Below are 26,521 nucleotides of genomic sequence, written 5' to 3'. Positions count from 1 at the left end.
TAGGTAGGTGAAACTGTGAAACATCCATATCATGCAATACTACTCAGCAATACAAAGAAACAAACTATTGATACATGTAACAACTTGGATGAATCTCTAGGAATCATGCTGAGTGAAAAAACTGCAATCTCAAAAAATTGCATATTGTATGATATAATCTATATAACATTTTTGAAATGAAAAAAAATTTGCAAAAATGGAAAACAAAATTAGTGATTGCCAGGGCTCAAGGACAGGGCAGGTGTACAGCAGGAGAGAGGATGTTGTGGCTATGTAAGGGATTTCTGTGGTGCTGGAGATGTGCGTATCTTGACTGTGATTGCCAAAATCCTGACTGTGATATCGTACTATAGTTTTTGTTTGTTTGTTTTTGACATGGGCATGTGCCGGGAATCGAACCCAGGTCCCTGTCATGGCAGGCAAGAACTCTGCCACTGAGCCACTGTGGCCTGCCCATAGCATTATTTTTTAAAGCTGCATGTGATTCTAAAATTATTTTAAAGCCAAATGTATAATCAAAAACAAAAAGAAACATCAGGACTTTCTGTTGGGTTTAATTTGATGAAAGTCAATGGAGTAAAAAAATGTCTAATGAGAGAAAAGACTCAATAATAACCATTAAACAGATTATAAATGGCTTGGTGACAGTGATATGTTCCTCCCACCCCATCGTCACTAGAGTATTGGACCCAGTCAATACATGGCTCAAGAAGCACTCTGTAATTTTGGTTTGTGTATTAAACAATGGAATAGAAGTTGCCTGATCAGGCAGTTTAATTTATATATGTGAATATAAGGCATACATATGACAATAGACAATCCAAAGCAGTTCTACGTGAACAAGCCAACAACTTTTTGTGTGTGAAAGGAGAATAACAATTATCTTTGATAAACATAACTAAAGTCCCTTTGAATAGTATGTGGTTAAATAGTTGTTTTTGTCTCATGAATGTTTGGTTAGTTTGCTTTTGTTTTCTTTTACAGGCTATCCTTGAACCACAATGAACAGCTTAGAAAACAGGGGCAGGACAACCACTTTGTTCTAAGGAAAAGGTGTTCACCCATGTTTGTGGAGTACCTCAGGGGTCTTGGTAAGGGGGACTGGGTGTGAGTCCCTGCTTCCTGCAGTTTCCACCTGGGGCAGATTCTATTCCTATCAATTTTGCAAATTGGGTTCTGTGTTTAAGAACAGTCTAACGCTTAATAAAATGTTTGAAAACCACCCGCTGCTCTGACCCATGGAGATGACGGTGCAGGAGGCCCCATCTCTCTGCATTCCCTGGCCGGGGAGATGGCGGAGAGGCTGAGATAAAGCAGCTAGCAGGGTCCTGGAGGGTGAAGGACAAGCTCTGAGTGTCACTCCTTCTCTGGCTCCAGTCACTGCCAGCAGAGTGCTGCTTATTTCATGTTGCTCTCTGCTCCAACTAGAGAAAATGCTGGGGCAGGACCACCGTTTCAAAGCAGAAAAATGAAACCATGTGCAAGGGATGTAAGCAGAAAAGATATTTCTACATTTTTTCTTTCCAATGTGTGTGTGTGTGTGAGAGAGAGAGAGAGAGAGAAACATGGCATGAGGGTCCAAGGGGTGAGAAGATAGATCAATCAATTAGAAAAGCACCTGGAAATTCAAATGAACAAATGTTCATGGCATGCACAAATGTGCAAAGCTGTGCACAGAAAATATTTTAGGGGTATTTCTGTATTAGGTTCAATACTATCAAAAATGGGTGAAATTGTTTCTGTTTTAATGGATGAAGGCAGCCAAGGCTGCCGGGCAGGGTGTGTGTTTATGGGCATGTGTGTGAATGTGTATGACTACCAACCAAACTCTTGACATGGCCAATCACCAGCAAATGGCGATCAACGAGGTGGCTCCATAGGTGAGTCCAAGAGGAGGGTGTTTCTCACAAATGACAGTAGCGCAGATTGTGATTTGTGGTGTTTGCACTCTCTCACAAAGAGCTCTTTGGGATGAAGGCTGGAAAACATACCCATCTTTGACGGTGAAGAGTTCCCCTTGGACATCTTGGGGCTTTGTAACCTCCCCGCACCTCCATGTCCCCTGTGGACTGACATGAGCTTCCTCTCAGAACCCACCTTTGGCATTGGGCAATGGGAAACACCAGAGGGGAAGGCAATGGACCCTTAAAGGAAAGAGAGCTCTTGTGTCACCCTGCAATGGTGGCCACCAGGCAGGGAGAAAGCTTCAGGACCTGCGCCCAGGGGGCTCTGGAGATGATTTCCTCCCTCCTTGGTCACCGTAGATGCTGAAAGCCCCTTGAACTTGTTGGACCGGAAAAGGATGTGCTGAGATCCCATGGCTGGCAAAGTTCCTGGGAGTATTCAAGGTCTCCATTATGGGGACTTGGGTTTGGAATTCTGCTAAATTCAGCCTCAGTGTCTCTGTCTATAGTGGACAACTTCCCTTGGGGAGCTTTGCCATGCCCTACTTGTTGGGGACTAGAGAGACGAAGGAGGTACTAGGAAGGAAGGCCCAAACAGTAACCACTCCTTTCCTCCTGAATAAGCTACTGTTAAGAATGAACTGGCTGGAGGGACCAGAGAGGGCTTTGGCCCTCAACACTACAATTAGGAAACAGAAAACACCACCAAACCAAAAACGCATCTAAACCACAGACTAAATCACCATGCTGTTAGAATCCATCCATTCCCCAAAACCCGGAAAAAACTCTGTGACCCTGTGAAGCTACAGCTGAGTTCAGCATATGGCTGGGGCATTCTGAACTTTCTAAAGGTCTGAGGCTCCAGAGAAGACCAGGATGGGTGAGCACCGGCAGGGTTCACGTGGTTGGGGGGACCATGCGTCCCGGCTCGCCCAGGATGCCCCTCACTTCTACCTGGCGTGCCAGGATAATTAACCGGACCCCTTCATGCTCGAAAGTGTCCCAGCCTGGACCACAAATTATATGGTCGAATTAAAAAACAAAACAACGCAGACCTGAAAATAACCTTCTGCCTCCGGGCCTCAGCAGGCAGGGGTGCAGGACGTCTGCTCTGAGGGCTTCACTCTTCTATGTGACTCCTTAACTGAGGTCGGTTAAGCAATGGCCTGAGGGCCAAATTCAGCCCTTCATCGGTTCCTGAAGGCCTCGTAAGCTAAGAATGGTTTTAACAGTTTTAAAGGGTTTTAAATAACAAAGGCTATGTGACGGACTGTATGTGGCCTGCAGAGCCTAAAGCATTTACTTTCTGGCTTTGTACGAAAATGCTTGCTGACCCGATTTGTTACCCATCCAGCACCCCTGGCGAGATGGTCAGGATCAGGAATCATTATTGACTTTGGTTCCAGAGAAGGGCAACAGTTAGACGTCCTCATTCTACCTCTGCCAAATTCAAGGTTAGGGCTGACTTATGGTCCAGCACAGTTCTGGCGGGGTAACCATCGCAGAGTTTAGCGAATGAATGACACTAACTGTAAACTCAAGCCTGACACTTAATCCGAGTCTCCCTGTGAACTGCAAAAGGCATCTGTTGAGATTCTCTCTCTGCCTCTCCCTCCAGGGATTAGTGCCACTAAAAAAGAAGCGAGAGAGGGGGAGTCTTCCTGCGCTAGGATTTCATTCTTTCTGGGGAAAGGAATGCTGTGGCCAAGTGTCCCTCACTTTTGGAAGGCCTCAGTAGCCACAAGTCCCTTTATGGTTTCCTACCATAAATTACAGCCTGATGTCCAATCATGCCCTCAGAGACCCAGATCATTTAATTTTAACTTTTACGGTTCCACAGGGTCTGGGGCCCTTGTATTTGCAAAGGAAGCCTTTGTGCCTGCTCATATATAAACACGAGCTCATTCACTCCCCTGGGAATTGCATCTTTCCAGCATGAGGTACCACTTTTTAAGAGTCACTGATTTCAGTTCAGGGGGGCAGTTCTTGGAAAAAGACCCATGTTGTCTTCCTGGGTCTGTCAGTGACTAACTATGTGACTTTGAGAAACTCACTCGGGGACTTGGTATCCTTAACCATAGAAAGATCTCTGCTATCCTTCCAACTCTAACACAGATGCTCGGATTAAGTGCAGGCTATAGCCTGGAATGCCATTTATTCTTATAAAGAATGCAAATAGAGTAGATGGTAGAAGCCTTTTAAAAATGAACATCTTGTGATTGTATGAGATAGCTTTCGCAATGTGACTGTGATTGTGAAAACCTTGTTCCGATGCTCTTTTTATCTACAGTATGGATAGATGAATAAGAAATACGGATTAAAAATAAATAATAGGGGGAACAAATGTTAAAAAATTGGATAAAGGGAAATACTAGTGGGCAATGAAAGGGAAGGATAAGGGTTATGGTAAGTATGAGTTTCTTTTTTCTCTTTATTTATTTTTCTGGAGCAATGCAAATGTTCTAAGAAATGATCATGGTGATGAATATACAACTTTGTGATGATATTGTGAGCCACTGATTGCACACCAAGTATGGAATGTTCGTGTTTGTATGTTGTTTGGTTTTATCAATAAAAATTAAAAAAAAAAAAGTGAACATCTTTGTTGACTTTCATAAGCATCCAAGTACTGCTAGGGCCCAGTGGTAATTACTTCCTGCTAACAACACTGGAAGCTTGCCAGTGGAGCAGCTGACAGAGGGGAGCCCTAAGTCAGAGGCTGAGCCAAGATCAGAACCCAGGACGCCTGGCTTCCAAGACCTTTTGATAACAAAACACACTGCTTTCCATAGCTATGAGAGGACTCACCGAAAAAATACGGAAGTCTCCTACAGGGGCTGGGTAGGAAAACCACCTAACACTGCTTGTAAATTGTAAATGAGCAGTAAATGTTTAACTGGATTTCTCAGAGGGCTGCATTTTACTGCTCTGCCCTTATAATTCCAGAAAAGTGTATTTTTTGTTTTACTTCGGACATCTCCGAGATGAAAAATTCTTTTTTACAAGTTAGAATTAAGCAGTGTGTTAACGATTATGAAAACAATACTGAATCTGAAATAGACACTTACAAAAAACAATGTCATTTTTCCCCCTTCCCATTTCTGTGCACAGTGTTTAAAAATCTTAAGTATGCATGGGCTCACTCTTGCATTTCTGTCCTAGGTGCCAATAACACTCCACCTTCCACTGCACAGCCAGCTATGATTTCTGAGGCTGGCAGATTTCTCTGGAAATCTTACTTACTTAGGATGCATGTTCGAAATGCAATGGAGAGGAGGGGTCCCTTCAGGAGCTGGGTACAGTGTAGCTGCTCATGCAGTTAAAAGCTATGACAGTCACTTATAGTATTCCCACTTTTGTCTGAATACACTAAACCAGAAATGTGTTTCACAGGAAAGTGAGATGGGAAAAGACATGCCCCTGGGTCATTAAAAATAGATAATAAGACTCCTTTTCTCAGCTTTGACTAGCCTTTAATGCTCTGACAACTTAAAAGCAATTACACCTTTACTCCTTGCTTTATAGTTTAGTTAACTCAGCCATTGCTGGTAATCTATCCTTTTGGGAACCTAAGTTCCACGTGCGAAACATGCTGATTTAAATATTCCTTCCCTTCCTCTGACTCCATGAATAGAACAGTTTCAGGTTTTTGTTTTTTTTTCCTACCTTTATTACATTTTTGCTTTTCATATACAAACAAACCACTCTTATACCACACAAAATACATCCATTCTTGTGTTTTTAAAGTGCATTTCTCCTTTAACTTTGTGTACAAAAATATTTATTTTTACACCATGCGGAAGTTTCTTGACAAGGCACTTTTAGGCATAAAATGAAGATGAATTCTCGGTTCTACATTCACATTGAAGTAGAAGTAAAGCATCATCACAGCTGCATTCTTGAAATCTTCATAGATCCACAAGTCTCCAGAAACTGATAAACAGACTGTAAAGACATTCATAGCTTTACAATTCTGGCTGCAATGCTTTACAAGCATGACAAGGAAAAAAGGAAACAGTAGCTCCCTTTGTCTCAGTGCCAGAGGTGTCCCCACTTCAGGATATGAAAATGAGCTGCCAAACTGTCTTCACTGACTCTCTAAGATCCCACTACATGTATGACTTCTTATTCCCATTGCAGAAATCATGTCAGGGGAGATAGTTCAGAAACGTCCTAGAGCCAAGGGCCACCAGGCCTCCTCCCTCAGGTAAACCACATCCAGTTGAGGAATTTCAAGACAGAAAACGAATTGAAGACTACCCAAGTTGTCATTCACTGTCCACTGAGAGGGAAAACCAAGAAAGTGGGCACTTTTAAAAAGAAATGAACAAACAGACTTCTTTGGTTTATGAAGATGTATGGCCCAGTTAATATCCAAGTGATTATAAGTAATACTTATTTTTAAAAAGCAAATGATACACAAAGATCAAAAACCACAAAGCATTCTCCGACAAGTTCAAAATTTACACCTTTAAAGAATATATTGAAAACCTCATGTCTTACCACTGTGAAGATGACATCTTAGATATAAAATAAATTCTACCATTAATTCTGAAATGGTTTTAATTTCTGGAGAGCAGCTTAACTCTATTCTTTCTCACCAGCTCCCCTGTAACCAGAATAGTTTAATAAAAAAAGACAAGAAAAGAAACCCAGTCAGATGCTTCTCTTCCAGGAAACATGGAAAGCTTATTTATTATATATCCTTATATAGTCCGGCTTATTGATTGCACCCAATTTGCAAATTTTCCCCAGTCAATGAATATGGATCATAAATGGCGCTACTTCCCCATCTCTGGACAAGGGCACTGGTGACAGATGGCTGGTTCTTCTGGGGAAGTTCGTCATCATAACCAAAAGAACACTCTGAAGCCCAAATATACGAGTCAAGCTGCAGTGAAGTCTCCAACTGAGAAACCCTCCGACATGGGGAAGGCTGAACTCATGTAGGAGAGGTTCCATAAAAGCAGTTCCTGAGGCCATCTGAGGAATCTCACGGAATAGAACCAGAAGCAAAGGACAAAGGCTGTGATGGGGGTGGGGTAAAGCAAACACAGTATTCTGATACTGCTACTTCACTGACTGATGACACTGATGAGGGAAGTCAGGCTATATTCTGTAATGTGGGAAGGTGGGAAGGATCTCAGCAAGCAGGTGAGGACTCGCCTTCTGAACTGCCTAAAGGGTGAGCACCCCAGGTGTGCTGCACAGGGGCTTGGAAACTGTGCCTCAGGGCAAGAGAGCAAAGAAGGGTGGGAAGGTTTACGGCTGTTTCCGAAGAGACACTTACCACTGAATTATCATATTTCAATTTTTGACGTGGGAATGTTTTAGGAATCACTGTTACTTATTCTTCTACAGTCACTCGAGGCATTTTTCTTCTGAGCATAGGATAATTTTATTCCCCTTCGTCTGACATGTAAATGACAGTGCAGCCTGTATCTTTCCCACATACGGGGGTGGGGTGGAGTTTTTAAAACAAAATAATTCAGGACCTACATGAAATCAGTTTTGCTTCCATTTGTTTTGGATTTATGCTCTAATAGTTCTGATCACATATTATAACATCTAAAGTACCTGCTGTAAGGTATATTTACATAAAACACAGCTCTGCCCAATTTCATCATGAGATAAAAAACGTGATTTCCACACACATTATATTACCATGTAACCCAGAGTGCTACCCACCTGAGAGAAGCACAGAAAATAAAGCACTACATTGCACACTAGTAACAACCAGTTTTAGGAACAATTACATCAAACACTGCTTAAAGCACTGAAAAAGTTCAAAAGCATTTTAAAGTTCCAAAAAGAAAAAAAAAAACAATCCCAACCACAAGACTCCAGGAGTCAAGGCACTCTTATTTCTGCCTGACACTGAGTCCTTATACTGGGTTTACAAAATTACAGAAGCCATGAGGCCTTTTCTAATCAATCTGGGTAATTCACGCAAAAGAAGATTCTTTGCTTGAAAAGTCCAGCAGCTGTGCCCCCAAACCTGTGTATCCCTCTTTCTGCCTCCCAGGACAACCACACTTTAGTAACATCAAGCAAACAAAAAAATGAGACAGTTATCAAGCTCCAAAAAGAAACAAACAAAAAAACAGAAAAAAAAATCCCCAACTCTCTACAAATATACATGTAAAAATATTTTCAAAACATCTCTAAGTACAAACCAGTCCTGCCTAACAAAAATCACAGGCTTTGGGGATCCACCTGATAATAAATGACCCAAGAGTATCTTCTATAATAGCATCAACCAACCAACAGCATTAATTCTTTAGATCCAATATGGGTAAGAACAATTAACCTCTGATATTTCAGAGCTGGCAAATATTTAAAATAAAATATAAGAACTTGGTTAGGTTTTTCTCCCCTATCCCTTTACATACTCACACACCATAAATAACATCCCAAAGTTCCCAGGTGCTTGTAAAGTGTCCTGGATATTTTAAAACACAGTCAAAATTAAACCAAACATTTTCTGGCAGGTTTTGAGGATATACTTGATCTGTAAATCAAAATGTTCTAAACACAGTGTAAAAGATGACTCTCTAGGAGACGAGATCTAAAATTCTTTTGCAACAAATGAGATGCTTGCAAACCAGCTAAACAAGTTAAATCTTGTGATCGAACTGTCTGGAGACTCAGGGTAAGAGTGAGCACTTAGCTCCCACAAAAGCCAAGAGGAAGAGCTAAAAATGTTTTACTCGTGACCGTTCTGCCTTGTCTTAACCTTGCAATCTTAACACTGCACAGGAGCCAGTTACTTTCGATAACTGGTGTGCTTGCTCCACTGGAACATATATATGTGGGGCCAGGAAGAGGGGAGAGGAAATGCCTCTCTTAGTCACAAGTTAATTTGCCTTTATTATCTTTCCTGAACATCAGATGAGCTGTGTAAGAAAATAAAAGGCAAAATAGGAACTTGCAATCATATTACAGCACAGGGAAAAAAGAAGGCAGGTTGCTGATTCCGTCTCTGTTTCATAGCTATATTAGAGATGTGCAAACTCAGACCGACGTAGCAGGATACAGAGGTAAAATATGAAGAACGTGTACAGACGTGGAGCAGCGGCAACATGCAGGGAGAGCCTGTCTGAGGGGGCTGGGGACTCAGCTCCACTTTTAGGTGACTTTCCACATCCAAATGGAGAGCAGTGGCTCCTCCAGCATCCCAGACACTCTCTTGGGTGCCTTGTTAAGCCCCTTGTCCTCCAGCCTCACAGTGTTGCCCTCAGACTTGTTCCTGTCCAGACCCTTTCAGCACCATCTACTCATTTCCCTTGTGGGTGCCACAGTCCAAAGCGGACCAGCAGACAGCGTACGCTGGGGAAGGATCATGAGATAACTCTGGGATATATACCCAGCTGGCTTTGCTGGTTTAAGAAAAAAAAAGTGAACAGGATCCTTTCTTTATGAAAACTGGGCCTAATGGCAGTTCGACCTTACTCTTTTGGGCCTCCGTCTACATCTCATTGTGACTGGAGCCAGGTTTGCCTGTGTACCAGCTCAGCCATGCCCCATCAAGGGCAGTTCTCTAGTAGTAGGGTCCCAGCTTTTCATATCCCAAATAACTGGGCCACTCTGGAAACAGACCATAGGAACAACGTGGGCTTCCAAACTGGTCGAAGGCTATTCCAAAATCAGGTCCATTTTGCTGCTGGACCATCCCTTGTGTGGACTTCAATTCAGCCCGGATAATTCGGTAGTTTTTGCCTTTGTTACTGTCCCAGTATGTCTGTCCACTGCACTCATAGCACACAGCAAACTCCATTCTTTCATAAGACTGAATTTTCTCAGGCAAGCTAATGTCAAAGGAGAACGTGTCCCGGTCTGAACCACCGTAAGTGTCCTTCACATACTGACAAGGAAAGTCTGTGAAGGTCTTCCACGTGTCAAATGTCATTCTTATTTTCACAGTCTTCTCAAATGCAAGGTTCTGCACCTTCACTGTGCCCGCGATGGCTCTGTCCTTCAGCATGCAGTTTTCAAGGCACACGTGGTCTGTCTGAAGTCGATTTCTAAAGTCCAAGTAATCTGCAGAAGGCTGTGAAAAATCCAAAACAAAACTCTCGCTCTCGACTGTCGTCAAGTTCACAATGCTGTCAAGAAGCTCGGTGATGTTGAATGGAATATCTAATGGGTCATCAAATTCTGAGAATACTTTGACCATGGTCAGGGCCAAGCCTTGGTTGTCTGCAAAGGAGACCCGCTTTTTCACCTTCTTCTCCTGGACAGTCGGTGCCACCAAGCCACTGGCTTCATTCCTGCTGCTCAGCTGAATACATGGCCTCAGAGGTTTGCTTGGCTTTGGTGAGATCTTGAAGGCAAACCTCTCTCTACGCAAGGAAGGGGCCATGCAGTTGTATCTGCACTCTATGTCCACAGCCATCATGGAGTTAGACAAACAGGTTAGAATCCTGGCAAGAAGGGGAAACAAACAGAACAACAAACAGGTCAGACAGATGTTTAAAATCTCATCCCAACAGAGATGGGCAAAGATGGTCTCTGCTTCTTTTCGACTCTGCCCACTGGGTATAGCTCAGTACTAAGCCAAAGTTCGGATCAGTACAACATTAATTTCAGGGGAGATGAAGAGGTGAAACTGAGGGGTGGGGTGAGTACAAGGTAAAGACAAAAAGTATTGGAACCACTGGTTTTAAAAGTAAAGCATTCTCAGCATCTTTGGTATGCTAATAAGCCATGGGGAATAATGAAGAGGGTACACTGTTTACACAAATCCCCAAACTCATTTCACTATGGAACTCTCTTTTGGGGAGCATCTTGTGTAAAAGCTGCTCTGGGCAACACAGTTTGGTAAATTCTGCTTTAATACAATGAAGAGAAAGGAATTCATCCTCCAAATTCTGATCTAGTGTTTATTACATACCAGGTTATCATGCTGACACTGGGACTGATAGTGAAGACAGACACAAACCTGCACACAAACCTTAAATTTACAATAAGTTTTATTATCCCAGTACATCTTTCTTTAATGAGCCAGCAATTCACCTTTCATAGAGGTGAATTTGTCTTTTCTACAAGTGAAAATAGCCTTCATAACAATAAAAAGCGAAGAATCATGTTAAAGGAAATAAGTTAAACCTGTCCACATAAGAATTACAATTCTCTATAAGTGAAAAGATAAATAAAAACAAGACATTAAAGAAACACTGGGAAAACGTTTTAAAACAAGCATGCAGCAAAGAGTTAAATCCTTAATACATAAAGTTTTTACAAAACAATATCAAAGTCAAATACTCTATACAGAAAAACAAAATTTATGCACTTTAAAATGGTTTATAAATAAGCGAAATGATCAAGCTTATATATAATTTAAGAAATTTAAATTAGAAAATCATGCATGTTTTTACCTATCAAATCACAAAACAAAAAAAATCATACAAATATATATGTTAGTGTAAACTTGTAAAACCCATCTAATGTTGAATAATGCTCTTATTTATTGCTCTAATATCCCAAAAGGCATTTATTGTAGGGAAATCATTGAAAGTGTACAGATTAATATACTTAAATGCTCAGGGCAGCATTATAGGGGGGAAAAGGGTGAGAAAATAATCTAAATGACCAATCAAAGATACTTGGTTAAATGAATTGTTCCACATCCACATGATACATTTTTATGTCGTCATTAAAACCATAATTTGGAAAAATATTTAAATGACCCAGAAAAAGCTGTATAATATAGCTAACGTGGAAAATGGAGAAGATAAAGTTATCTATCTACTGCTTTCTACCGCAGTGGTAACAGTAGCTCAGTGGCAGAGTGCCTCCATACTGGAGATCTGGGTCTGATTCCCGGAGTCTGCCCATGCCAAAAAGCAAAACAAAACAAAATATTACTATTAGAAACTAGACTTATGGAGAAAAATATTATATGTATGCAGAGGAAGAAGACTGGAGATATACTAAAAACTGATAGTATGTCCAGGTGATGGGATTTCAGGACATTTCTATTTTCCTGCTTTGTACTCTCCTATATTTTCTAAGATGAGTACAACTTCTATAATCAGAAAAGAAAATCTAAAAAAACAAAGACAAAAACCAACATTTAAATGTTTTACGCCTGTCAAAAACCCATTGAACACTAAGTGCTCTCTAAAATCAAGCAATTTTTTTTATCATCCTAATGACCATAGCAAATTTATACTCTGATTTGACAGCTACAATGGGTAACTTGAAGAAGTTAGTGGCAAAACCAGGATTAAAATTCCAAATCTGAGACTCACAGAACAGGATCCAGATTAGTTCCCAAACTCATTTTCCTAACTACAACAAAAGGTGTACATTTAAGGTAGTTGATGTTGGGGTGTCTTGTTCTCAGACTTCTATTGCCTGCCCTATAGTGGGGAGATGCGTGTGGGAGGCTGCAGGCCAGGTCATTAAGGAAAACAATTAGGCAAAATGTGGCTCATCTGAAAAGAGCTGGGACCACCAATTCAGCCCAATAAATAATACCTTGCTTTCAACTTCTGATTTTGATTAAACAAAACTATGAAGCAAAAAGGAGAAAGGACAAAGACACGTATGGCTTGATCTCATTTTCTGAAAGAAGTACAGCATTTCCCAGACTGAACTTCGGCTGGGATGTTCAGAGAGACGCACAAATTCAGAAACAAATAAAATAGATTAATTTGTGGCCATAATATAGTTACCTAAACATTCATTCTAACATTTAGTCTTAGCTTTTCCTCTCTAACAAAGTCAATCAAGTGAAAAATTTAAGCGAAATCTGCTCTCTAGTTTCTGTCCTTATATCAACGTAATTGTTCGGAAAGGAAAGATCTGAACGAATACAGCAAGACAGCTTCACAGAGGGTCACAAAATCGAACAACAGGCTCAATGTAAAAATACTTCTATTTACAGATTATCTGAAATCTAGACCTCCCCTGTCCTTTGCAAAACTTTCTGTTAGAATGTACAGCTATTATACCTTCAGCTCTAACTCTGACACAGGGAGGTGTCTTTGTTTTGTTTTGGTTTTGGTTTTAGTGTGGATTAAAAACCAACCAACCAAACAGCCTGTATCTTCTTGCATCAGCCCCTCCCAGTCTGCTCCCCATCCCCCCTTGAAAACTGGGTTCCTCCTCAACGGCTTCCTCCTCGCCTGAGTCAGCACAAGGTCAACTGCAAGTTCTCCAGACACCTCGGACAAGCCGGCAAAGCAATATCATAGTGCCTTCCCATACACTCCCCTTTAAAACAGTTCATTATGTGTGACTCTGTGATTGTGAAAACCTTGTGTCTGATGCTCCTTTTATCTACCATATCAACAGACGAGTAGAATACATGGAATAAAAATAAATAATAGGGGGAACAAATATTAAAATAAATTTAGTTTGAAATGCTAGTGATAAATGAAAGTGAGGGGTAAGGGGTATGGTATGTATAATCTTTTTTTTCTGTTATCGTTTTATTCCTTTTTCTGTTGTCTTTTTATTTCTTTTTCTAAATCGATGCAAATGTTCTAAAAAATGATGAATATGCAACTATGTGATATTAAGAACTACTGATTATATATGTAGAATGGAATGATATGTTAATATTTTTGTTTGTTGTTAATTTTTTTATTTAATAAATAAAAAAACAGTTCATTATGAAAAGGCTGGGAAGCTCTACTGTCGAAGTACAATTCTAAAGCAAAGGATCAGTTCAAGACACCTGCACACTTGCAGGAGTCTTAAGTTCTAATTCTGCAGGTTAAAGAGACTTAGTTGAAGACTGATCAAATTTCACTGTTTGGACACCCAGTGATAAAAATTTGCCTCCCTTACCCCCCCCCCCCCAAAAAAAAGCCCTTTTATCACCAAGTTGTAGGAATAAGTGGAACTGGGGGTGAGGAGACAAGGTTCTGTTGTGAGCCCGACATAATTGAACAATTCCACTGGCACTTTCAAGAGCAGAATTGATTTTGCAACATTCTTCCAGAAAGGCGAAAGTAAGGTTAACCACCTTGTGGACCTACAGTTACTGCCAGGGGGATTGCACAAACAGCCCCTACCCAGAACACCTTCCCTTTTCTGTGTGTCATCATAACTGGAGGTGAGGACATTAACCCCTGAGGCCTCAATTTAGAGCATGATATGCAAAGGTAGCTCCCATAATCCAAAATCAGTGCACTGAAGTGCCGGCTTGGTGTTAGCTTCTTGTCCTTTTGTTCAAGAATTCCCCAAAAGACATTGACCCAGATACCCATCACCTAGAAGGACTCCTAACAACTGAGATGTACAAGTAATGTTTTCTCAAGTGCCTGGAAGGAAGACACCAGGACAGCTGTGTTATTCTCAAATGTCACGCAAATGATCAGCTCCAAGGCAGGGCATTCCCCTTCCATGTGCCAAGGAATATGAATGTGCAAGGCTGGTCAAGTAAAAACCAGAATCAGAAGACACGACACAGGAGAGCCAGCAGTACATGATACAAGATCTGAAGATAAGTTGCAGAACAAGTGCACAAGGGGATTAGTAGCTGTTACCCAAGCCAGTTGGGATTCTTGGACACCTTGTGCTGCCATATAGATACCTAAGAGATCAATTTTGCTTAATGAGGGACTGGGTCATGTCTGAGGGTAGATTTCAGTATTTCTGGCCGAATGAGAGCAAACCCTAACATGCTATGCAAATCAGAGGGAACATGGGCAGATCTGCATAAATTCCTTCCCTGTTCCACTACTGACAATTAACAATCCTCAAGATAGCTAGGCAGGGTTAGGCATTGTATTTATGAGGATTCTGCAGAGAAATAGAACCAACAGGGTGTGTCTGTGTGTGGAAGGAGAGGGAGGGGGGAGGAGAGAGGGGGGTGGGGAGAGAGAGAGAGAGAGAGAGAGAGAGAGAGAGAGAGAGGGAGGGAGGGAGAGAGAGGGAGAGAGGGAGGGAGGGAGGGAAGGTAGGTGGGTGGGTGGGTGGGAGGGAGGGTGAGAGAGATGGATTATAAAGAACTGGCTCACTGAGGCAGGCCAGAGGCTGGGAATTCTAGGAGGAATGTCTGAGTTTGTAGAGGAGGTCCAAGAAGAGTGGAGGGTGTAGCCTGGAGGCAGAATTCCTTGATTCGTGAAACTTTTTACTTTTGAGACCTCCAACTAAGGAAGAATGAGGTCATTCACATGGCTGAGGGTTATTCACTTTAAACTGGATGCACCAATAACCCACCAAGAACACTGAAAACTCCACCAGACTGCATTGGGTATAAGCATTTACAACCAGGTTATAAAACGTCTTAAAGAAATGGCCATCCACCCCTTCAGCCTTTCTTTATTCCTACCCAAGATTTGGCCATTACAGCACAGATAAAGCTGACATCTTTTCCCTTTTTAATCAGATTGTGGAGCACTTATTCAGTCTAGCGCCTCTTGTTTCCCTCTGTCACTATCATCTGAAGCACCTTTGAGAAAAATACCAGTGAATGAGGCTGTATGTTGTAGAAAAGAGAAAATTAGTATGGCACAGTCCCTGCTAAGTGTCCAACATGAAACACAGACCACCGGCCCAGGTACGCCCCTACCTTGCTGTGCCACTTCGGCAATCACTCGACCTCTCTGGGCTTGAGGTTTCTTCTTTGGGGTCCCTTCTAGTTCTGACAGTCAATGCTGCTAATAAAATCTGGTGGTTCTTCTCTTCCCACTAACTCTTCCCTAAATACCTCAACTTTACTTCTGTGGCAAGTTCCCCAGCTGTCCTCACTTTAATCTTGGCTTCTGGACAACCCTGCCAAATGAACCATTTCCTCTTCCCCTGTTCCTCTTCACCCCGGCCCTAACTCGCCTTCCTCTTCTTGGACCCTAGCTCTTCCAGGGAGGCCTGGCCACACAAACCGCAGGCCCCAACACCTCCAGCAACTCTCCAAGTTCCCAAGTTGTCTTTCCCCTGCTCGCTCTCTCCTCCTCCTCGGGAAACAATACCTTGTCAGGCCCCAAACGTCCTAGTACGTCGCGCTAGGTCCCCAGCCCCACAGTCCCTTCCACACCCCTTTCTCTGAGTTCAAAAGGGCGGCGTGAACGCGGGCAGCCGGGAGTGTCCAGGCTGGAGGATCCTCGCGGGTCACTGTCTGACCGCACCTCCTCCTCTCCCTCCAGCCGGGCCGGGCTGCACCCCGCCCCCAACTTCCTCCACGCAGTCGCGCACCCACCTTTCAGGCCGCGGAGAAGCCCCCTTCCCAGCTCGCTCGCTGCATGGGAGAGCCCGGTGGGAGGCCGCAGGGGCGGCCGCCGCCACCATCCGACTACGTGAGCGTCGATGTGTCCCAGAACCAAGGCCCGGGCTCGGTTCCCGGAGTTGTGACCCGCAGGCGGAGGGAGACGACGAGGAGGAGGAGTCCAAGTTATCACACCCCGGGGGGGCGGGGCGGGGCGCGCCGGACAACCCCCACCACACCCCCACCACACCCCCACCCCCACCCCGGAGCAGCGCCGTGCGAGCGCCCCCGCGCGGTCTCCGCGTCCCGGCCCGGACTGCCCTGGGCCCCGCTCCCGGAGGCCACAGCCGCCGCAGCGCCCTCCCTCTCACCCTCCGCGGAAACTACCGAGTGCGTTTCCTTCAGCTTGATAGGGAAACTGAGGCCAGGGGAGAGGCAAAGCGACTTTTCCTTGGGCTCCAGACCCCATCGCTCGGAACCGATGGAGACACTCTCCAGAACTGTCCCTGACTGGCAACGCCTGGTGCCAGGCCTGAGCCCGGGACAATAGCGAGGGGGCGGGGGGCATGGGTAGCTGAGCTACCGACTGTGCGCCCGGATGCCACAGCCAGCCCTCGCGGCCGCGACCCCGCACCTCAGGGCAACACGGTTGGGGGGGTAGGGGGTCCGGCCAGGCGCCACCCCAGCCCTCATCCCCGGATGTTCCTCTCGCAATGGCAGCCACAGGTAACCCGCTCGTCTAGTCTGTTGCGTCAGCACGGGGGTTTAGGGGAAAGTTGGACGGCGAAAATGCAGGATGGTAGCAGACACCACAGAGGGTCTACCGCGCCCAGTGCGCCTGAGACGCGAGGGCTCGGGGATGTACGTACCGGGCACAGCTCATAAGCCCCGAGGTGCAGGGGCGCCGGCCCGCGGCAGCCTCCGCGCCTGGACGGCAGGGGCAGCGGCGGGGGCCCGGGGACAGGTCGGCGCCCTCGGCGGGCAGCCGCATCCGTCTGTGCACGAGAGCAGCCCGCTCGCCTCTTCGCTGGGGCCTCGCAACAGGGACTCGGACTCCTCTGGGCCGCGACACCCTCTTTAACTTTCCGGCCACCTTTCCCCTGCTCGGGGTCCCATCCCAGACCCCCTTGCACGTGAACGCCCGCTGCAGCCAATTGGGGCGCCCGGGACAAGAGCCGCCGACCAATGGCCGCGCAGTCGCGGCCCGGGGGAGCATCGCTCCGCCACGTGATCGGCTGGAGTCCAGGGGCTGGAAAGGGGGCGGTGGGTCACTGGAGCCCGGCTACGGGCGCTTGCGAGCAGGGACAGTTTTCCTACAGCAGAACGCCCCGTTGTAGCCAGAGGGCTGCCCGGAGGCGGCTTGCCAAATCCGTTCTTCCCAGGCAAAGTCCTAGCTAGGCACAGCCTTCTTGGACGCGCACGAGGTCGCTGAGCCGCGTTTGCAGACAGGCCACCCAGCAGATCTTATCTTACACCTTAGCCTCCAGCTTCGCAGACCTACTTACCTCCTTCCCACGCAAGAAACCCGAGGGACCCTGAGAAAAGCCCAAGGGTGTTTTCCTTCCGTTTTTGCCGGGGCCCTCTTCGGGATTGAACATCCCCAACTCCTGTGATAGTGTCCAAAGCAAATAATCACTGAACGCCTGCTTTGTGCCCTTCGTGATCCGTGTGTCACTGTAAGAGGAATGCAGTAAAATCTTTTTTATAAAACTGGAATTGAGGCAAATGTTCGACACCTAACTGACGCGGTATCCCAGATATAGTTGGTGGTTCTCAGGTATATTTTAGAGAAAACCACCTGATTTGAATATGTATAATTACCTGTATTTAAAGAACCTCTGAGCGGCTTGGAGACTATAGAAAACTATGCCCTTAGAAGAGATGGAACCAGAGACCCTCCTCTCAGGGGATATACATTTTTAAAATGTAATTTAAATTTAATTTGATTTAATTAATTTAGTTACATATATCACACAGTCTTATTTATGCTCCCCTATGAGGTAGTCACTTTAGGGATGAGGCTCCTAGTTTTCTAGTTTTAATGACCAATATACTTTTATAAAAGAATTTGGAAACTGATATAAACTTGCCAAGTTTTTAAAGTGCCAAGTAAGAACGTTAAAATAAACAAACAATCCCGGCCAGCTTCTATTGCCCTTCTTTTGTTTAAAGCATTTTTTGACTACCCTTTAACACAATAGCAACACAAAGTGCAGGAAGGGCAAAATCTCCCAGTCCAGCTTTGTGAAAAATCATGTTGAGTACGGCATTTGGGAATTTCTGTTTAGGGGCTATGAGAGCATTTTACAGTCTTACAGTGTGAGATGAAAACACTAATTGTTTACAATAATTCAATTCACACCTTCAGCATAAGTGCTCCCCAGATGCAGGGTCTCCCCTTCTGAAAGTTGGAAAGGGCTCTCTCTCTCTCTCTCTCTCTCTCAAAAATTTTTTTAAACATAACAACATACAAATACGAATATTCTCAACATATGATCATTCCATTCTTGGTATATAACCAATAGCTCACAATATCATCACATGGTTGTAAATTCATCACCATGATCATTTCTTAGAACATTTGCATCAATTCAGAAAAAGAAATAAAAAGAGAAAAGAAAAAAAGACTCATACAAACCATACCCCTTACCCTTCCCTCTCTTTGATTGCTAGTATTTCCATCTACCCAATATATTTGAGCCTTACTTTCCCCTATTTTTTCCTATATCCCTTATCACTTCCTTTCATTGATCACTAACATTTTCAAAGTACTAAATTTATTTTAATATTTGTTCCCCCATTATTTATTTATTTTTAATCCATATGTTTTACTCATCTGTCCATACTGTAGATAAAAAAAAGCATCAGACACAAGATTTTCACAATACACAGTCATACTGTGAAAGTTGTATCATTATACAGTCATCTTCAAGAAATATGGCTGTGTTCCAGAAACACAGCTCTACATTTTCAGGCACTTCCCTCTAGCCTCTCCATTATACCTTAACTAAAAAGGTGATATCTATATAATGCGTAAGAATAACCTCCAGGAGAACCTCTCAACTCTGTTTGAAATCTCTCAGCCATTGACACTTTATTTTGTCTCATTTCTCTCATCTCCCTTTTGGTCTAGAAGATTTACTCAATCCAGAAAAGGCTCTCTCTTGAGTCTTCTCTTTCGATGGGCAAATCTGATAAAGGACCACCTGTGAAATCAACTATTGGTAGGTATTTGGCAAGTAGAATTTCTATGCAATATTCCTTTTTGCCAATTCTAACCACCCTTTTATTAGCTGATGAGGAAGTCGAGGTTTTATTAATCTGGCTATGTTTCTCAGATATAGTGAGTATGCTAGAGGAATGGGCAAAAATAAAGAGGCAATAGGTAGGTATTGCAAAATGTATACAGGCAAAGGGTGATCTGGAGCAAGCTGGGAAGGAGTTAAGACAAGTAAATACAATTTTATATCATCAGGGTTTGGCAGCATCTTTGTTCCATGCATCTAGGAAACCATGGGTAATAATATCCCCTAGTGGTTTAGATGACTATTTCAGATCAGGAGAGTGGGGCTAAACTTAGTTGTGGCACACCACAGTCTTGTTAGGTAGGAGTGGTGTCTATGTGCTTGAAAAGAGCATAGTTTCTTTGCGATCAAAGTAGAACTGCGATGCACGCTCCGAAAGACCTTTCCAGCCCAAGACCAAATAATCCCACAGCCCTAGAACCTGAGAACCGTTTAAAATGATCTCATTTTATGGCAACAGAGAGGGAAAGTGAAAATGGAAAATTCCAACCCTTTCGTCAATGCTCCCCATGTTCCTTTTATAATAACTGGCATTGCATTTTAGCTTTAATTTCATTTAATAAACCAACCAAACAAATAAAAAACCCAAAAATCTTAGCGGTGGCTGAGCGTGGCAATTATCGTTCTTCCATTCACCATTCTTTTTCATGCCCATCAGTGGTAGCACTGTCTTTCTTCTTCCTTGTGCTTGGGTTCATCTGTAGATTCCCTCACTCTTCTGTCATTAATTCATGAATTCATTCGTTCAACAACACATTATTTAATGACTACCAGTAGCCTAAGTTCTAGAAATGGAAAAATGGGTGAAATATAATCTTACCCCCACGGACCTCAGAGACTAATAATGATATGAAATAAGTGTGTGGAAGGTAAGTCTGTACTTTGGGAGCAAAGAATAAGGCTGTGCATGTGTGTCAAAAAGGAGGGGCTGGGAATGAGGGAGGTCAGGGAGGTCTCCCAGGGAAGTGACCGCTGAGCAGGAGCCCAAAGGACTTAAGAGCTTAGTGGTAATGGGAGGGTTATGGCAGGTAATGGCAAAGGCACAGAGATGGACCCCAAAGAATTTCCACTCTACTAATTAAATATTAGTTCCCCTTTTGGGGTTAAATATTAGGCAAAGTTCCTTTATGCATGTTTGACGTTAACTTTTTGCGCATTCATAATTTTTTCTTTTAAGTCGGTATCTTATATCCTCAATTTAACATGCTTCAAAAAACAGCCTAGAATTAGAGCCTATCCCCATGCAAGATTTTGGGAAAAAAAATCTTTCTTCCTCCTCTTAGAGCTGTAACATTACTCCGCTTTGAATGAAAATTATCGCAAAGTGAGCCTAAGTAAAAATAACCAGCACTAGGAGTCAGAACTGAAGAAGAGAACATTCTTTTGTCCGATCAGAATAGAACTTGGGAAAGACTGCTTCCACTCTGCCTGAGTCGATTTATATTTAGACGAGTGGAGTTTGCACCTGTCAGAGCTACAGTCATATTCTGGGTACATTACGTTACCTGGGTCCCTCTGCCCTACTCTCAGATTGGACTGAAATTAGCTTGCAAAGTCATATTTTATGGGGACAGATAGGTAAATTCTAACAGAGGGATTCTGTAAGCCTTCTGTCTATGGAGAAGGTATTCCTGCCACGTGAGAATACCTTCAGTAGTTTACAGCATCGAAGCTCATAGAGCTCATTAGGACATTTTTCTCACTATTGGGGAAATTCGAGTTCCTGGATGAGGTCGATGAACTGATCACTCTTTTCAAAGTTATGTAAATGCAGAGCAGATTTCATCCCATAGCGTCATACCTTGCATTGTGCTTTGTATGAATCCAGTAGAATGTCTTTAATGTATACCATTTATTATTTTTTTTATGATTAGAAAACTAATAAAAGGCCATTGTAGGTATTGTGGAAAATAAAGAGAAATATAAAGATGTAAATAAAATCAGGACCACCCAGAGATAACTACCAATATAATTCACTGTACTTTCTTTTAATATTTATGCTATGCATCAACATTATATTAGTAGGATCATAGCATATACATGGTTTAACTTTTATATCCATGAATGCATCTCATTCCAAGTGCATTCATATTATAATTTTTCTAAATAGGATTTTAATGGCTATATAGTATTCCTTTCTATAGAGAAAGCTTATAATGTAACTGTTTTCTTGTTGTGAGATATTTAGATTTTTTCCAAACATTTCCCATTAAGAATAACACAGTGATAAGCATCTTTATACTGAAATCTTTCTCTACAACCCTGATTATTTCCTGCAGCATGCAGACGACCTTCAGACTCTTGATTCATATTGCTAATTGTTTTAAGAAAGTTTTATATCAAATTTTCATTCCCACTACTGGGGAAAATTAAAAGCTAAATAATTCTAATAGGATCTTGGTTTATGGGCTTTGGGCAAGCTAAACTTATTTTGCCAGAAAGACAATTGAAAATTTTTGCTAATGAATCATATACTCTGTACTTGGGTGAAAATAGCTACTCACCTGGTCTTTGGCTTAGCTTTGAATCTCAAAAGTACACAGCCAATTTGAGTTATGAATGGGTATTTCAAACCCCATATTATTGATTTAAATGGTATAAAGGAAGAAGTTTGAGAGGTTGGGAACTAGGGAATACTGTCTTGCCATAGGCTCAAAAAGAATTAGACAGAGCCTGGTGTATATTTATATTCTTTGCTTATTCATCCCCTGTTCGTGTTTGGTGTGGTCATAAATTATATTTAAACATGAATTTCTCTTTCTCTCTCTTTGTGTGTGTGTGTGTGTATATATATATATATGATGAAACATAAAGCAGCGTGCATACAGAATTTCATGACAAGTGGCATGCATAAAATATGCCAAGCTGCTTTTAGGCTGGTGATAGACCACGTGGCCACTGCATGCCTTGTCCATTAGGTCTGGCCTGTTTCTGTGCCATCTCTCTGGAGTCAAATGACTCAGATACTATAGGCCCTTCAGGTTTTGTATACACAGTTGTATTTCAACTGGTTCTCTCCTGCTATTTACAAAACTTCTATTTACAAACTAGCCTTACTCTTAGGAACATGCATCAATATATATTCACATTAAGAAAACAGTGAGTCACTTGAGGGATGAGAGATGGAAACCCTAAATATTTATGTACGGTGATTCCAAAATATACACCGCTATATTGCAGAGGCCTTTCATTTTCTATCAGTCCTCTTTTCCTTTGAAATTTAGAGTCAGAAGCTGAACTGACTTCATGGTTTTCCTCGTGATCATTTGATAGCCTCTAGAGAATTACAACTTAAAGACTCATTCTTTCTTCTCAAAGCTCATGTAAGCAGTTTTTCCACACAGAGCCACCGGCTGTTTTGGAGCTGGAAATTGAACATTTAAAGCTCGAAAGTCACACAAGTTGGGAATATTCCTGCTCCTAGCCTTCTGGTGTTGGCGAAGAGGCACAGGTCTTGGAGGGCAGAGGGTCATTTCACCAACTGTATGATAAAGTGCAGAGGACCATAGTGTATTCATTATAAAGACTACTCAAGTTTGCTATAAAATTATAGTTCATCAAAAACAACCATCTGATTACTAACTCTTAGAATGAGTTTTACTTGGTGAGGAGTCAGGACTATATAGTATATAGAGACAAACTCTAACATTGTTTCCATCTAAACCTTGGAAATTACTATGAAAATATAGTAAATGTTAACAGATATTTTTGGCATCACTTCCTTTTTTCTTCTGTTGGTTCCTTGGTCATCTTCAAATGAAAACCCCCTGCCCCCCAATGTAAAGTTCTTTGTCTCCTCCTACGTTTCTCACAGTTCATCGTTCCAAAAGTACAGTTACCTGCCCTTTCTTCCCTGACCATGACCCTTCTTCCTTCTTTCTAAACTCCTTAGTTTACCAAATCTAGAAACCTCTCTCTCCTAAGATTAGTAAATGAGCAGCTCCCTTTTCACTTTCTCTTTTTATAGATCAGCATTAGCTCTTAAATTTCGGGAACAATCCCAAATTATGGGTGATGAGAAGGAACACAGTAAAAATTTTTTTAAAAAAGGTTTCTGGTTTAACTTCCTGCTAAAAAAATGTGGAAAAAGCTGAAGCTTCACATACTTCCCATATGTTAGCAATAATAAATATAGTGGTGAAGAGCTCCATCGTCTGAGGTCCTGGATTAGAATCCTGACTTGGGTCACAAAGGAGCTATGGACTTGGGCCAATTACTTAATTATCTTATTATACCTCCATTTCCTTATCTGCAAACCTGAGCCTGGTAGGGTTTTTCTGAGCGTTTCCTGGAATTCTATGTGTAACTTGGATGGCTTGCTCCCCAATACCCAGGTGCGAGGAAAGTTGCAGTTCTTAATTATTCTAAATACAAAAAATATCTGGATTTGATCCCTGTGCTTACTAAAGTCAGCAAGAAGTCCCCTAGCAGTCTGCTTATGCAGCCCAAGAAAGTTGGGAACAGGCCTGTAAGGCCACTCCATCTGCAGCTGACCCTCTGTGGAGGTCAGGTCCCAGCCTTTCACCAGAGCTGCTGCTTACGGCGGGCTCTACTGAGCCCACTTGGCAGGTCTCAGCCCCTTCCAGCATGTCGGCACTAGAACGGAATGTCAAATCTACACCTGTTTCTCCACAGCTCATAGTCTCTGGGTGTCACCCTCTCTTTGGGCGGGACCTTTCTGTGAATCCATAGAGGTACCAGGTTCTCTCCCCTCCCACTCTTGGACAGTCCTGGACCCTGCCTGGAAGGATGCAAAGTATTTGGGGAATCTTTTCTGATTCCTGAAATACAGAGGAACTGTTAGCTTCTCATTGGGGTTAAAAAGAGCCAAGACCTTAGAAAACAAAAACCTAGCCCTCACTCTAGGTTAAGGTGTTGGTATTTGTGAGACTAAAGCACACATTTATGCTGCAATGATATTTGTAAAGTATCAAGCACATGGTAAATATCCCAAGGGCAGCACTAGTTTGCCAGATAGCCCTGCATTTGAGGATAGGTGCAGAGAAGCAACAATTAGGATGTAACTTATAAAACAAGAGGAAGGTGTATTTCTAAAGACTCTGAAAAGGAGCAGACCTCTGAAACAGGTTCACTACAGGAATGAAAGAAAAATTTTAAAAAACATCTTTGATTGTGAAAAGAGCTGGTCTATATGAATTATAGTCACCTAGAGAGAAAAAGACCCAGATGAAATGTTAGCTATATGAGATTTAAAGAGAGATAAAGCTGGATGGCAAAAAAGCAATTGAAGATTTAAAATCCATCATGAAGGTAGAAATAAGCAAAAATTGACACTGTAGAAAATGGAATCAATGATTTTGAGGTTAAATTGTAGAGGTGTACCATATGGCACAGGAAAAGAGCTGAATAAAAATGATAAGAAAAAAGAAAACAGTCACTGAGAAAAGAGACTGATACTGATAGATTCTGAGAATAGGAATCCAATTAAAGAATTACGGTGTGATTAAGTGATAACTTTATTGAAGAAAATATTTCTAACCTAGAAAGAGACCAGAGTATGTAGATTGAATGGGCTCTCATATTCCAGATAAAATCATTTTTTATTTAATTTACAAAACAACGCACAAACACAAATATTCTTAATATATGAACATTCCATACTTGGTATACAATCGATGGCTCACAGTATCATCACATAGTTGTATATTCCTCACCATGATAATTTCTTAGAACATTTGCATCACTCCAGGAAAAGAAATAAAAAGAAAAAATAAAACACTCATACATACCATAACCTTTACCCCTGCCTCTCATTTACCACTCATATTTCCATCTACCCGATATATTTTAACCTTTGTTCCCCCTATTTTTTTCCTGTGCCCCTTACCACTCCCTTTCATTGATCACTAGTATTTTAATCTATTCAACTTAACATTTGTTCCCCCTATTATTTATAAAATCATTTTTTTAAAAAAGAGCCACACCTAGACACATACAACATTTTTTAATTACAAAGACCCCCCCCAATATAAAAAAGTAACACAACTGACCAGGCAGAAAATAACCAACCCCCCAAACCAAGTATTGATGGAATAGAAAACTAAGTGACTTCAGACCTATCTGTGATACTGACACAGAAAACCACAGAGAAGCATCTAAAAGAATTTATACTCGGCCAAATTGACTTTCAGTGTGAAAGACCCCTCTTCCTAACACTTCCCATTTTTCCTACCATATTCCCCCACCCCATATTAGGAAATATAGCAATGAGTCTGGTTAGTACACAAAAAAGTACTCATTAAATCGTATCCACCTTGTAATGCAGCTCTTTGTTGAAGTTCTAAAGTTACGGGTAAAAGCCTGTTTTATGCCTCACCATCTCTCTGTGCGTTGAATGCCTTGGTTTGAACAATCCTTGAATCTGGCAGCAGTCCTGTTATTTGCTGCTGAGAGAAGAGGTCTCCCTCCCAATGACTTAACTTTAACTTCACCTCTCCCTCTTCAAGGGTGGTCCTATTGTTTTCCTTGCCAGTGGGAATTTATACTTTGTGGTTGTAGTGTTTGCTCAGGTGGAAGAGCTCAACACAGCAAATCTTTGCTGCTTAATTTCACTCCAAATGCCAAGACCTTAGTTTACAAATCATCTGGATTTGAATCAGCTAAAAGAGCTTTATGTGTCTTCTAATCTAACATCCTCAGTTTATAGGTGAGGGAAATCGAGGCCCAGAAGGGTGGCATCACTTGTTTAAAGTCACAACCTTAGTAATGTTTGAGTTGAGACTAAGCTTCTGTTTTTTCTGCATCTGCCACTAGGCAGACTCTGATGGACAAGACCCATCCTTAGAACTGCATGAGGCAGCCTTCATGGTGAGGAGGGGGCACACAGTGTCGTGCCCAAAGCCTGTGGAGTAGCCAAATGGAAGGCTAATGCCCACTAATCAAAAGTCCAGCACATGCCCAGCCATGATTGGAGACGTGCCTTCAACAGGGCACTTCAGAGCAACTGGAAACTAAATGGAAATCTGAGGACATGCATGAGATGCCTCTAGAAAGTTCTTCTTCAAAGGTTCTACTTTCAAGGACACTAGTAACAAGAACGTGCCTGTTTCTAAGCAAGCAGACTTGGGTATGATACCTAGCATTCCTTAATCAAATACTGCTTGACCAGTTCAGGGATCAAGACTGTATCCTGC

At 42.4% G+C, this 26,521-nt stretch overlaps 1 protein-coding gene and 1 long non-coding RNA gene across 5 annotated transcripts in view; one reads left to right on the top strand and one right to left on the bottom strand.

Moving 5' to 3' along the window:
- Positions 1–5,339: 5,339 nt before the first annotated feature.
- Positions 5,340–17,590, bottom strand: PPP1R3B (protein phosphatase 1 regulatory subunit 3B). Of its 4 annotated transcripts, none has more exons than XM_077144496.1 (2): positions 17,568–17,590; positions 5,340–10,327 (listed from the first exon to the last, which is right to left on the bottom strand). In XM_077144496.1, the coding sequence occupies exon 2, from the start codon at positions 10,300–10,302 to the stop codon at positions 9,445–9,447; it is 858 nt and encodes a 285-aa protein (XP_077000611.1). In that variant the 5' UTR covers positions 10,303–10,327; positions 17,568–17,590; the 3' UTR covers positions 5,340–9,444. The 4 variants fall into 4 exon arrangements, with proteins under 4 accessions (XP_077000611.1, XP_077000608.1, XP_077000610.1 ...); XM_077144493.1 differs by lacking the exon at positions 17,568–17,590 and adding an exon at positions 16,932–17,153; XM_077144495.1 differs by lacking the exon at positions 17,568–17,590 and adding an exon at positions 15,433–15,957.
- Positions 16,369–26,521, top strand: part of LOC143669896 (uncharacterized) — a 27,302-nt gene continuing 17,149 nt past the window's right edge. The window contains exons 1-2 of the long non-coding RNA XR_013169111.1: positions 16,369–16,788; positions 19,196–19,286. This is a non-coding gene — a long non-coding RNA (uncharacterized LOC143669896). The remainder of the gene's footprint in view (positions 16,789–19,195; positions 19,287–26,521) is intronic.

The sequence above is a fragment of the Tamandua tetradactyla genome, chromosome 26, assembly GCF_023851605.1.
Source record: "Tamandua tetradactyla isolate mTamTet1 chromosome 26, mTamTet1.pri, whole genome shotgun sequence".
Lineage (NCBI taxonomy): Eukaryota > Metazoa > Chordata > Mammalia > Pilosa > Myrmecophagidae > Tamandua > Tamandua tetradactyla.
This window is presented reverse-complemented; position numbering and strand designations above follow the sequence as displayed.